Source organism: Mustela lutreola, chromosome 4 (genome assembly GCF_030435805.1).
Source record: "Mustela lutreola isolate mMusLut2 chromosome 4, mMusLut2.pri, whole genome shotgun sequence".
NCBI classification, from domain to species: Eukaryota; Metazoa; Chordata; class Mammalia; order Carnivora; family Mustelidae; genus Mustela; species Mustela lutreola.
The window spans coordinates 51,384,833-51,398,178 of NC_081293.1; the positions used below are offsets into that span (position 1 = coordinate 51,384,833).

Sequence of the window (13,346 nt, forward strand, 5' to 3'; positions counted from 1 at the left end):
TTACTTGCTACGTCACCTAACACACTGCCAGCAGGTGAGGACTCCGCAAAGGGCAGATGCCTAACATGTCCAACCAGGAGGGTGGAGAGGGTAGGAAGGAGGCCAAGAGGTGGGTTCAGAGCGAAACGGGCAAGATGTAAGATTCCCTTTGTTGCGGGCCCATTACAGAATGCTCTTAGCACAGATAAGGGGATTATGAATTCACATGTGAATTTATCCCCTATTAAACTTTCAGCAAAAGGGTCAGTTGGCTGGAATAGCAAAGCCAAGGCACCATGGTCACATGCCAAGGTAGCAACTACTTGTAGGCTCTCCTGACACATGAAAGTTTAAAAAAAAAAAAAAAAAAAAAAAGAGCGAGAGAGATTGAGAGAGAGAGACGTTTTAGCCCTTTGAGTGCATACAGATTAGCGTTTCCATCTGTGGGTTCAGTTCTGTGTCCTGCTTTATCTTGAAAGCATGTTCCCAAGCCATTTAAAACCTGATGTATTCTTTCTAATGGGTGTACCATAGGGTGATTGGTGGTTATTTTTTCTAGTAGCTACTTATGTCGTAAGGTATCTATCCTATGCTTGTCATATTTTGTTCAGTTTTTTACCATCAGAGTTGTTTTTGCCTCTTAAGTTTGTTTATGGGATGGGGTGTTTTTAAAAGAAGCTGAAGGACTCTAACATCTTAAAATCAAGGAGAAAAGTATTCTAAGGAACCAAGGGTGGGAGGTGGGAGGTAGGGGTGGGGAGGGAGTCTGCCAGGAAGAAGAAAAACTCTGAAACCAGTTAAACCAAATCCCTACACATAACCCAGTACCCTTCAATTTGTCTTGCCCCCTAGGCCAAAGGAAGAGCATGTTTCTCACTGGAAAACACTCTATAAAGAATGCGAACTCCACAAGAAAAGCCACAGACAAGGCCTTTTATTACCCAACTTGGGGCCCTTGTGATTTTCTTTATGGGGATAGTATCCTTGTCCATCACTTCAAGCATTGCTCCCTAGTCCTGGCAGATTCTTAAACCAGCCCAGAGAAAGGAAAACATAACAAAGGGCCAAGAAAAATGGAAAATAAAGACCATACAGTGGGTGACAAGTTCCCCCACTCAAGCAACTAACCAGTGCCGTGGGCCAGAATTGATTTTCTATACGACATCAGAAAGGATTACCTCTCCCCTACATTCCTGCCCAGGGGGATGGAATAGAAATCATAATTAATTCAGGCAAATTCAATTCTGTGAGTCCAAGTGACAAATACTTTACTTACAATATGAAGCACAGTCTCAAAACATCTTAGAACAGTCGGTGGGAGCACAAGCAACACATTCAGCGCAATAAGGCACGAAGCTGCACAGTAAAACATGTGCTACCCAATAATAATTTTTCCAAGTCAGGAAAGAATATTCTTTAAAAAATAAATAAATAAATTCAAACTTCAAAGAATATGCATTCCCATTAATACCGTTGACTCTCCTTCCCTCCTGGTGATATGGGGGGGGGGGGGGGGGCGGGGAGGGGAGTGGAGGTCAATTTCATTCCTTGACTATCTTGGTCCATGAAGTCAACAAAAATATTCTGTGTGTTAGAGGGAAATGTATTATTGTGCTCCTGATGCAAGGAATGAGATGGGAGAGGTTGCTTCCATAGCCAATGTGACCTAAACCCCCAAGAATCTAAAAATACTATTGCAGTCAATTAATTACAAATCAGCCACATCATCAGAAGACACTTAGCGACACCCACATTTCCAAACAGATAGTCACATCACAATTACTTTTTCCACTTGAGTTTTGTTTTTTGTTTTTGTAGCTTCAGAGTTTATGCCATCCAATGGCAGGGTTATAGAGAGAGGAGAACACTGAATCAAGAGAAAGGCATCCCTGGGGTGCCTGGGTGGCTCAGTCCTTAAGCCTCTGCCTTCAGCTCAGGTCATGATCCCAGGGTCCTGTGATCAAGCCCCACACTGGGCTCCCTGCTCTGTGGGAAGCCTGCTCCTCCCTCTCCCACTCCCCCTGCTTGTGTTCCATCTCTCACTGTCTTTCTCTGTCAAATAAATAAATAAAATCTTAAGGAAAAAAAAAAAAAGAGGCAGGCATCCCAACATCTACTACCAACTCTGGCACCAAATGATCAGAGGACTTGGGCCAATTAACACTTCCCTGGAGGCCCTGAGGCTCCTTTTCTCTAAATCAAAATGGTTCACTTACAGGTGTCCATATGTTCTTTCCATCATAATATTCTACAACTTTGGGATTATTTTCCTCTTCCTAAAGAAATTATGCTTAGAATTACATCTACATGAGTTTCTATTCCTTGACCCTAAGAGCTGGGCAGGAGAAGGCATTGAGTAAAAAAGAGGACATTCTGGAATTCACAGAGGGTCATCCCCAAAGTAGAAAATCAGAAATTGACTAGATGTGTGTATCATACAGATGCATACACAAGCATGCATCTTCTTGGCCAAAACACTTCTCAATCATTACATACTTGTTAACATTTATTAAGTGCCCATTAGACAATGCTTCTGTTTAGCTAACTGTATGCGATCAGAAAATGTGGTCAGAGCATGGTTTTTGACACGCATCAGATGACTGATGCATACTCTCCCTCTTCGGGAAAACCAATATAACCTCTCTGAGCCAGTTTCCTCAGCTAGAAAATGGGAAAGAATATGTTGCTCATGGGATTCTTGTGAGACTCAAGACAATCCACATAAAGCAGACAGGAATTCCTATCATCACTATTATTTACCACTACTACTTCTATTAATATCCCATTAAGTTGCCATAAAAGTTTAAGAACATATATTAAGAAATTAGCCCAAAAAAATAAATTAAAAAAAAAAAATCTTAGCGGCCCCAGTCAGTGAGCTACCGCCAAGGACTCAGCAGCCTCCTACTTGAGCCCCTCGCTTTCCAACACTCCATCCTCCCCCCACTCCAGCCCCCCCACCTTCTCCCACCACCGACTTCCGCAGGCCATTTCCACGGAGGAAAAGAAATATATCATATGTCTGCTAGCCAGAAACTCCAATCTTTCGACCCCTTTGCTGATGCAAGTAAGGGTGACCATCTGCTTCCTACTGGCACTGAGGATTACACCCATATAACAATTCAAGAGAGAAACAGCAGGAAGACCCTTACCACTGTCCAAGGGATCACTGATGATTACGATAAAAAGAAACTATTGAAGATGTTTAAGAAGAAATTTGCCTGCCATGGTGCTGTAATTGAGCTTCTAGAATATGGAGAAGTAATTCAGCTACAGGGTGACCAGCACAAGAACACATGCCAGTTCCTGGTAGAGACTGGACTGGCTCAAGATGAACAGCTAAATGGAGTTTCATGGGCTTTAAGTGCTTTAGGCTTCACTGAAGCTTAAGTGAGGATTTCCTTGCAATGAGTACAATTTCCCTTCTGTCCCTTGTCACAAGTTTAAAAAATCTCACAGCTTGTATAATGTAACCATTTGGGGGTCCGTTTTTAATTTGGGCTAGTGTAATTCCTTCATGCAATAAATGGAAAAGAGCCATGCTGTCTAGTCTTGAAGTCCCTCATTTAAACAGAGGTCAAGCAGCAGGCGCCTGGCAGTGTCTGGCCTGAAACCAAGCAGGAACGTGAGGTTTCAGTCCAGCCCAGGGCCCCAAGATCACAGAAAGCTATGTCTGGCCAGAAGATCCTCAGCTCTCCCTCTTCAGAGTTCCCTGCCCTAAGAGAATGCCACCACCTGAACAGCCCATGGCGAAGTTGAGAGGACAAGACGGGGTCAGACAGCGACCGCAGCTGTGCTGCTACAGGGAGTCAGTGGTAGTCAAAGATCAATCCCTGGTGTCTCCAACCTGTCCAGGTGGGCAGAACTTAGAGCGGCTACCTTCCCTCTAGTGAGCCATGACAGGACATCTCCCTTGCCACCAAGGTCTTTTTGACCTAATGTGTCCTAGCTAATCAATGTCCAAAAACCAGAATGCGAGGCCAACCTTCTGAGTTAAACTTTTGACAAGGGAACAAACTTCAGACTGATGTGTCAGTCATGTAGCTAGCTGCAGAGCTTGTGACTTACTAGCGACAGCTGCCCAATGCCATTTGAAGTAACTCACTGGTTTCTGGCTTATTTTTTTCCTTTAGTTTTAATGTTATGTAATGTATTTAAACGCTTATTTAAATAAAACTTGTTTTCAGGGGAAAAAAAAGAATTTAACACCAGTACCTGGTACACAGTAAAATCTAAGAAAGGTTGCCCGTACTCTAATCTATTGGGCTCATCTACATAGTATTATGTTATCAGATACGCTTATAACATTTCTCTTTAGTCCAATACCCTGTTTTCCCCTCAAAGACAATTTCCAATGGAATAGTTCTAGCACTGAGGCCCCTGCAGACACAAAACACAAATCCCCATCAAACTAATGCTTCTTGGTTGTAATAGGCTTGGTGAGAAGAACCAAGCAGTACAGACTGACTTATGTTCCTCCTCTGAAAAGTGAGAAGGCCAAAACCAATGAACTCAGTTACCCATCTAACTCTGGTTTTGCACAACCCTACCAGTCAATCATTCCCAAGGGTGGGCGGCACCCACAGCCCAGCATCGTCTCCCCTGCAAGTCTGAGTGATGACACCAGTAACCAACCTGAAATTCAAAGGAATAGCTTCCATATACACCTGCAAGAACTTGTGGGAGATCATTACCAAAACTGGAGCTGAATCCATTTTCTGGGCTTGGCCAAATTTTGTTCATATTAAACAACGGATGGAGGTTTCTGGGCATCAACTCACAGATGTAAGGGTTTCTCTGCTACGTCTTTAGTTTCCACTTAGAACAATATTCAGTAACAATCATTTGATTTCAGTCCTCTACTAATGAAATTCCTTGTTTGTTTTTCCTAAAAGTTCAAAGGGACTAGCATAGAAAGTTCTACCACGATGGGTGACTGCTGCGAATTAAGATGTCCTAACCATTTACCCCATGTTTGAGGCAGTTCAATAAGCAGGTTCTTCTACATTAAACAAGTAAGCATGACTTGTCCCTCTGGCTCTAACTCGTGTAATTTATCTTTCTGGGAAAGGTGCACAAGACCTCAGAAAGTCATTTTCTCAGAACTGAGAAAATACAGGACCATAGTCACAGTCTGCTAATTTCTGCTGGTTTCTAAGAGGGTAAAGAAAAATGTACATCATGAGTTAAGGGGGTTCCAGGTCTTTCAATGGAATAAACTACCATGCCCCCAGGTAACAAGGCAGATGGCAATTCATCATCTCCAGTGGGTGCCCCACTTTCCTGTAGACCCCCCAGCCCACAGTTCTGCTGCTTCCTGAAGGGCATTGCTGCTGACTCTGGACCTTTACATAGAAGCATATTCTAGAACCATGGAGACAATGGCAAGACACTGGCCATCTCACGCCTGCCACTTGCTTACTCAGTGCCTGACAAGTGAGTCTCAAAAAAATAAATAAATAAATAAATCAACGGGCAAGAGAGGAGAAATGAAGATGACACCAATGCTAACTTTTTATCCCCATTATTTAGTTACTTTATTAGAGTTTTCCTAACTCCTCCGCACAGAGGGAAGGATAAGCTATAGAAAACTAAGTGGCTTTGTCATCAAAAGCCTTCTCCGCACAGGCACACAAACACCTGTCAGTGCACAAGATGCCTCTTTATCAAGTCTTCATACCTACCAGGAGCCAAGTACACTCCGAGATTTCAGACTATTTTCTTCCAATGTTTTGAAGTCCCTTTCAGTTCACATGAAGGCTAACAATTTCAAAAAGGTGGGGAAAGGAAAGAGTTCCTTAAAAAAACAAACAAACAAAAAAAAAAAACCCCACAAGAAAGAAAAAGGAAAAGATACTGTGCCATGATTATGAAGTCCTAAAAGCCTTTTAGCTGACAGCATAGGCTTTGTTGAATAGCCTCGAAGAACCTCCACCGAGCTCTGCAATAAAATAAAGGCAGAGCATCCACAGGTTAGCAACCCCCGCCTCCCAAATTCAGATCACTGATTTTAGAGCAATAGTCTGATTTCTGCCCCAACGGCCCTTTGGAACACCAAAGGTCCAGTGCAGCATTAGACAGACAAGTGCAACCAACTGATCCATCATTTTCTGCCAACAGAGATATTAGTTGGAACCAAAGCTCTCAGCACAAACCTGCAGTTCAAACCAGAACTTCAAAAATAGCCCAAGTGCCTCCAAGCCTCCAAGTGTCCCACACCCCAAGTCCGTCCATCCACTCACGATGCTCTGTCCTCAGTTTCTACACTGAGCGATGACTGCCAAGCTAACCAAGTCTGCTTTTCCAAGAGCCTGCCCCAGTCAGCAGAGTTCAGACCGCTCACAGACACTTAGCACTCGGGCGTTCAGAGCACTCACATGGGACAGCCCTGGCTTACGGAGCGCTGGGGTCAGAGCTACACAAAACCTACCTGTTATCATTTCAGCAGCCAGTGCACTTCCTGCCATTCTGCCCTGACCAGCTGTAAGTAAACAGAGAGTGAGGGCTGAGAAGAAGAAACCACAGCCAAGATTACACTGAATTAAGTTCACACGTCTCCCACACATCCCAACAGGAAAGCACGATTTCAATAGCACGTGCGGTATTTGGCTTTGGTGTGTGAAAGACCAGCTTCTGAGTGATGGAGCACTCACCCCGACTTCAGACATACCTTTTCTCTTAAACTATTACACTTGGAGAGCTTCAAGCTCCTGCTCCAGACCCATCCATCTAACAACAGAAAGCACTTCTCAAGCTCCTTTCTGACACAAGCCCATCATTCACCATTTGCTGGTATGCACGGTTTTTGCTGACAAAGCTCCATTACTAGAAAAAGCTCAGTAAGTAAAGCTGATTTGAAATAACTATATATTATAGGGAGGCTGGGTGAAGAAAACTGATTTGGAGTCTAGAAAATCATCATATAAAGAGGCTCTAGAAAGAACTGCTTAATTATTTAAATACTTTCACTTCCTACAGACCATACATCATTTGATTTATCATCAGTGCTCAATATTTGGTAATTTACTGGGGTCATCTGACAAAACAACTCCAGATTGCAAGTACATATCAGACACTGTAATTCTTCAGTTGAAATGTCTACATATCCCTGATTAATGTTCAAATACTAAGCTAATGCAATCAGACTGAGGCGTGTGCCAATTCCAGCTCTCCAGTGAAGACGCAAAGCTGAGAGCATGCCAGGAGGGCACCCTGAAGAGCCCGCTGCCCTGTGTTGTCCTCCGTTGTTGCAAGGTAGACTTATAACATGGTGGGATGGCCCCAGCAAAGATGCCTGTCTGTAAGTCAGTTGAACAGAGATCGCTAGTCCCATGTGACTCACTGCCTGATTCAACTGCTGTAGCAAGTCAGGAGACCAAGACCTTGGGAGGAGGGTATGTGCCTTCTCCCCACATGGCAGGTTCATCCTGAGCCCAGCTCTGTTCATGCTGTGCCACGCCCAAAATGCATCATTACAGACTCTCCACCTCCTACTTGCTCTTCGAGATCCATGCCCTGCATAAAGCTTTTCTTCCTTAGCCCAGCTCAAAATGCTCTCTCCAGTCTTTCAATGCTTACTTACCAGTGTTTTGTTTTGTTTTGTCTTTTGGAGTCAAATTGTCTCCTCAATAAATTCAAGGTAGAATCTACATCTTCTCGTTATCCTCTGGAGTTCTTAGCGGGATCATGAATAAATGCAGCTTTAAGTTTCAGGCCATGACAAGTCACATGGGTCAAAAATAAGGAATACAAGAAGCCTATATCAATTCATAAAGAAATCCAATCAACCGGGGTGCATGGGTGGCTCAGTGTGTTAAAGCCTCTGCCTTTGGCTCAGGACATGACCTCAGGGTCCTGGGATCAAGCCCTGCATCGGGTTCTCTGCTCAGCAGGGAGCCTGCTTCCTCCTCTCTCTCTGCCTGCCTCTCTGATTACTTGTGATCTCTCTCTCTCTGTCAAATAAATAAAATCTAAAAAAAAAAAAAAAAGAAAGAAATTCTATCAATCGATTTCTAATTCTGTAACTTAAAAACAGAGATAGAACTTTTTGAAGTGCCTATTTACTAAACTTGATCATATGCTAGATAATAAAAAGGACCTACAATTCCAAGAAACAGTACAGACCATGTGACCATAATTCCTGACCACATTTCACAAAAATTTTAAAACCTTAAATTTTTATTACAAGAGGAACATCAAGGTCCCAAAATATCTAGAAAATAAAAATATAAGACATTGTGTATTAGAATCTATAGGACAAAATTTATAAAGTGCTCAGAAAAAAATCCTACCTTTTAGCAGTACGGTTCCAAAGAGGGTAAAGTGCTTTTGTGTGCAGCCCAAATACAAAGAACAAAATAAGCAGAAATATTGGAAGGTATATAGAGAGTAGTAACAGGAAAACAGTGGCACTAATAAATACAAGACTGTTAATGTAATAAGCTACCAAACCAATAATTAAGGGGAAGAAAATAGAAAGTATATAGTCAACACATACATATGAGGGGTGTCTAGGTGGCTCTCTTGGTTAAGCATCTGCCTTCTGGTCATGTCATGATCAGGATCCTTGCTCAGCAGGGAGTTTGTTTCTCCCTCTGCCTCTGCCTGCCACCCCCCCTGCTTGTGTTCTCTCACTCTTGATCTCTTGCTCTCTGTGTCAAAAAGAAAATCCTTTAAAAAAAAAAATGCGGATGATGGAAGGTGAGTGCTCCCTGACCCAATGTGCCCCATTACCACCTCCTTAAACTCCATGGGCACATGCGGTCCACATAAGGCACACCCCTTGGATGCCTAGCTGTGGTGGCCAGGGGGGCTTAGAATTCTATGCCCCACAGGACTAAGCGATCAGAACAAGTTCTTGGCAGGTTACCTCCCCCAAAGCACTATACAGACAGGAGACTGATACACAACTCCAGCCCTAAGACCACTCTTTCAAGACTGAGAGAGATAGCTGTTTCACCTAGTACCAAGACACAGACATGGAGAGTCCAGTGCAATGAGGAAATAAAGGACAATATTCAAAAGAATAAGACAGAACCCATGTTGGGGAGGTGGAGGTAATTAATTAAAGGAGGTAATTAATTAAAGGTTAATTACTGATGAAGAGTATTTACCTGATAAAGAGTTTAAAACAATGGTCCTCAAGATGCTTACCTATCTCAGGAGAAGAATGAACAGAGAGACATGAACAAGAGAAACTAAGTATCAAACAAAAGTCCTAGTGCTAAATGACACAACAATTGAACTGAAAAATACACTAGAAGCATTCAACAACAAACTAGGTGAGAAAGAAGAAAGAATCAGTGACCTGGAAGAAAGGGTAGTAGAACTCACCCAAAGAGAGTAGCAAAAGGAAAAAAGAATTCTAAAAAGGGAAGGGTAAAGAAGATGAATAGAGAGAGGGAGGCAAACCATAAGAGACACTTAACTACAGGAAATGAACTAAGAATTAGTTCATTCATAGGTGGGAGATTAGGGTAACTGGGTAATGATCATTAAGGAGGGCACTTGATGTAATGAGCACTCAGTATCATATGCAACTGATGAATCATTAAATTCTACCCCTGAATCAAATAAAAATAAAAAATAAAAAATAATTGAAAATATCTTAAAAGACCTATGGGACAACATCAAGGGACAATATTTGCATAATAGGGAAAGAAGATGAACAGAAATAGGGGTAAAAAAAACTTACTACAAGAAATAATAGGCCAAAAATTTCCCTAACCTCTAGAAAGAAATAGACATTCAGATCCAGGAAGTCCACAAAGTACCAAATAAGATGAACCCCAAGAGATCCACACCAAGACCCATTAAAATGTCAAAAGGTAAAGAAAACCTTAAAAGCAGCTAAAGAAAACAACTTGTTCTGTATGAGGGAACCCACAAAAGACAATCATGCTTTTCAAAAGAAACTTTGCAAGCCAGAAGGGAGTGGCTGAACGGAAAGACTTCCAACCAAGAACACTGTACTCAGCAAGATTACCGTTCAAAATTAGAGAGATAGAGTCTTCAAGCTACGCAAAAAATAAATTCACAGGCTCCTGTGTGGCTCAGTTGGTTGAACATTTGCCTTCAGCCCAGGTCATGATCCCAGGTTCCTGGGATCTAGTCCTGCATCAAGCTCCCTGCTCAGTGAGGAGCCTGCATCTCCCCCTCTGCCTCCATCTCCCCAGATTGTGCTCTCTGCCAGATAAAATTTTAAAAAATAAATAAAAATAAATTCATCATCACTCACTGGCCTTATAAGAAATGTTAAAGAGGCTTCTCTAAGCTGAAAATCAAGGACACTAATTACTAATAAAACATATGAAAGTAAACATTTCACTGGGCAAGGCAATGATATAGTCAAAGTAGTAGACAATAAAAGCTAGCATCAAGTTTAAAAGACAAACTAGTAAAAAATTAAAAGAAAAACTTTAGTTTGATTAAAAGACTAACAAAGGATACACAAAATAGAAAGGTGTAAAATGACATCCAAACAAACATGGTACGGGGGAGGAAGAGTAAAATGCAGAGTTTCAGAATGTATTCAGTTTTAAGTTGTTCTTGACTTTAGAGATGGATAGATAGAGCCCACTATATGCAAGCCTCACAGGCAAAAACCTATGGTAGATATACATAAAAGATGAGAATGATTCTAAACAGGACATTATAGAAAGGCATCAAACCATAGGGGACAAAAACAGGAAAAGAAAGGAACAGAGAGGAATACATAAGAGCCAGACAACAATTTACTAAAGGGCAATAAACATATACCTATCACGGGCACCTGGGTGGCTCAGTAGGTTAAATCTCTGCCTTTGGCTCAGGTCATGACCTCAGGGTCCTGGGATTGAGCCCTGTGTCAGCCTCTCTGCTTGGTGGGGAGCCTGCTTCCCCCTCTCTCCCTGCCTGCTGCTCTGCCTACTTGTGATCTCTCTCTGTTCAATAAATAAATAAAATCTTTAAAAAAATACACATACCTATCTATAATTATTTTAAATGTAAATGGATTAAATTCTCCCATCAAAAGATAAAGAATGGCTGAATGGATTACAAAAATTAATATAAAACCCATCTATATGCTGTCTACAAAAGACTCACCTCAGATATAAGGATACACATAGAATGAAAGTGAAGCAATGAACAAAGATGTTTATTGCAAATGGAAACTAAAAGAAAACTGGAGTACCTATACTTATACCAGACAAAATGGAATTTAAAACAAATAAAACACAAAGATAGACACTGCATAATGATTAAGCTGTCAATCCAGTAAGAGCACATACCATTTTAAGTATTTATGCATCCCAACATAGGAGCACCTAAATATATAAAGCAAATATTAACACATCTAAAGGGTAAAATCAACAGCAATACAATAGGAAGTAATGTCACACTTACATAAAAGATAAATCATTCAATCAGTAACGAAACATCAACACATTAGATCAGATGGATTTAATAGATATATACAGAACATTCCATCCAAAAGAATACACATTTTTCTCAAGTGTGCAAAGAATAGGACATATGTTAAACAACAAAACAAATCTCAATACAGTTGAAATCATATCAAGTAGCTTTTCAAACTGCAATGGTATGAAACTGGAAATCCCATGTAAAAGAAAGAGTGAGAGAAAGAAAGGAAGGAACGAAACAAAAAACCTGAGGAAAGAAAACCACAGTATGTGGAGATTAAACAAAATACTGCCGAAAAACCAATGAGTCGAAGAAATCAAAGGAGCAATGAAAAGTACCTTCACACAAATAAAAATATCACATACCAAAATCTGTGGCATGCAGCAAAAGCAGTTCTAAGAGGGAAGTTCACAATACATACATATCTCATTAAACAAGCAAAATCACAAACATCTACTTTATACCTAAAGGAACTAGAAAAAGAAGAACAAAGCAAGCCCAAAGTTATTGGAGGGAAAAAAGAAAAGACTAAAACTAAAAAACAAAATAAATCAGAACTAAGAGGTGGTTCTTTGGAAAGATAAACAAATTGATACAGCTTTGCCTAGACTCACTAAAAAAAAGAGAGGGTTTAAATAAATAAAATCAGAATAAAAGAGAGAATGATACAACTGTTACCAAAGAAATACGAACAATAATAAGCAATGAGTATGAATAATATACCAACAAATGTGACAACCTAGAAGAAATGGATAAATTTGTAGAAACATACAATGTTCCAAGACCGTATCAAGAAGAAATAGAAAATCAATAGACTGATTATTAGCAAGGAAGATTGAATCAGTAATCCAAAACCTCCCCCCAAAAAACCAAGTCCAGAACCAAACAGCTTCTCTGGTGAATGCTACCAAACATTCCAAGATTTAATACCTACCCTTCTCAAACTCTTCCAAAAAGACTGAGGCAGATGGAATGGTTCCAGATTCATTTTATGAAGCCAGCATTACCTGGATACCAAAACCAGACAAGGATATGACAGAAAAAGAAAATTACAGGCCAATATTCCTGATGAACAAGCATAGATTGAAAAATCTTCAACAAAGTATTTGCAAACTGAATTCAACAATACAGTGAAAAGATCATGTACCATGATCAAGTGGGATTTATTCCGAGGTCTGCAAAGATTGTTGATTGGCAAATCAATGTGATATACCATATTAGCAGAAGGGGAAAAAAAATCATGACCATTCCAATAGATGCAGAAAAGCATTTGACAAAATTCAGGATCCATTTATGATAAAAACTCAAAGCTGGCACAGAGGAAATGTACCTCAACATAATACAGACCATATATGACAAGTCCACAGTTAACATAATATTTAATGGTTAAAGGCTGAAAGCTTTTCCCCTAAGATCAGGAATCAGATAAGGAAGCTCATTCCCGCTGCTTTTATTCAACACGGTATTAGAAATCCTAGCCAGAGAAATCAGGCAAGAAATAAAAGGCATCCTGGGCGCCTGGGTGGCTCAGTGGGTTAAGCCGCTGCATTTGGCTCAGGTCATGATCTCAGGGTCCTGGGATCGAGTCCCGCATCGGGCTCTCTGCTCGGCAGGGAGCCTGCTTTCTCCCCTCTCTCTCTCTGCCTGCCTCTCTGCCTACTTGTGATCTGTGTCAAATAAATAAATAAAATCTTTTCTTTAATTTAAAAAAAAAAAAAAAAGAAATAAAAGGCATCCCAATTATTTTAAAAAAAGAAAAAAAAGTTAAAAAGTCACTATTTGTGGGCATTTTATCCAAATACAGAAAACTCTTAAAAGTCCACAAAAACGTTAGAATAAGTCAATTTTGTAAAGTTGGATGCAAAATCAGTGTATAAAACAGATTTTTGTATACCAACTATCAGAAATTAACAATCCCACTTACAATTGCATCTAAAAAGAAACAAAAAAACAACCCTAGGAAT

At 40.6% G+C, this 13,346-nt stretch overlaps 2 protein-coding genes across 4 annotated transcripts in view; one reads left to right on the forward strand and one right to left on the reverse strand.

Annotated features, from left to right (window-relative positions):
• LRMDA (leucine rich melanocyte differentiation associated) overlaps positions 1-13,346 on the reverse strand; it is a 1,047,313-nt gene that overhangs the window by 985,516 nt on the left and 48,451 nt on the right. The gene's annotated exons all lie outside the window — the stretch shown is intronic.
• LOC131830015 (eukaryotic translation initiation factor 1-like) lies at positions 2,998-3,369 on the forward strand. The gene has a single exon (XM_059172426.1). The coding sequence runs from the start codon at positions 2,998-3,000 to the stop codon at positions 3,367-3,369; it is 372 nt and encodes a 123-aa protein (XP_059028409.1).

Excerpts from the sequence above, each read along its gene's own strand:
- LOC131830015 (XM_059172426.1), top strand. The coding sequence starts at position 2,998 with ATGTCTGCTAGCCAGAAACTCCAATCTTTCGACCCCTTTGCTGATGCA.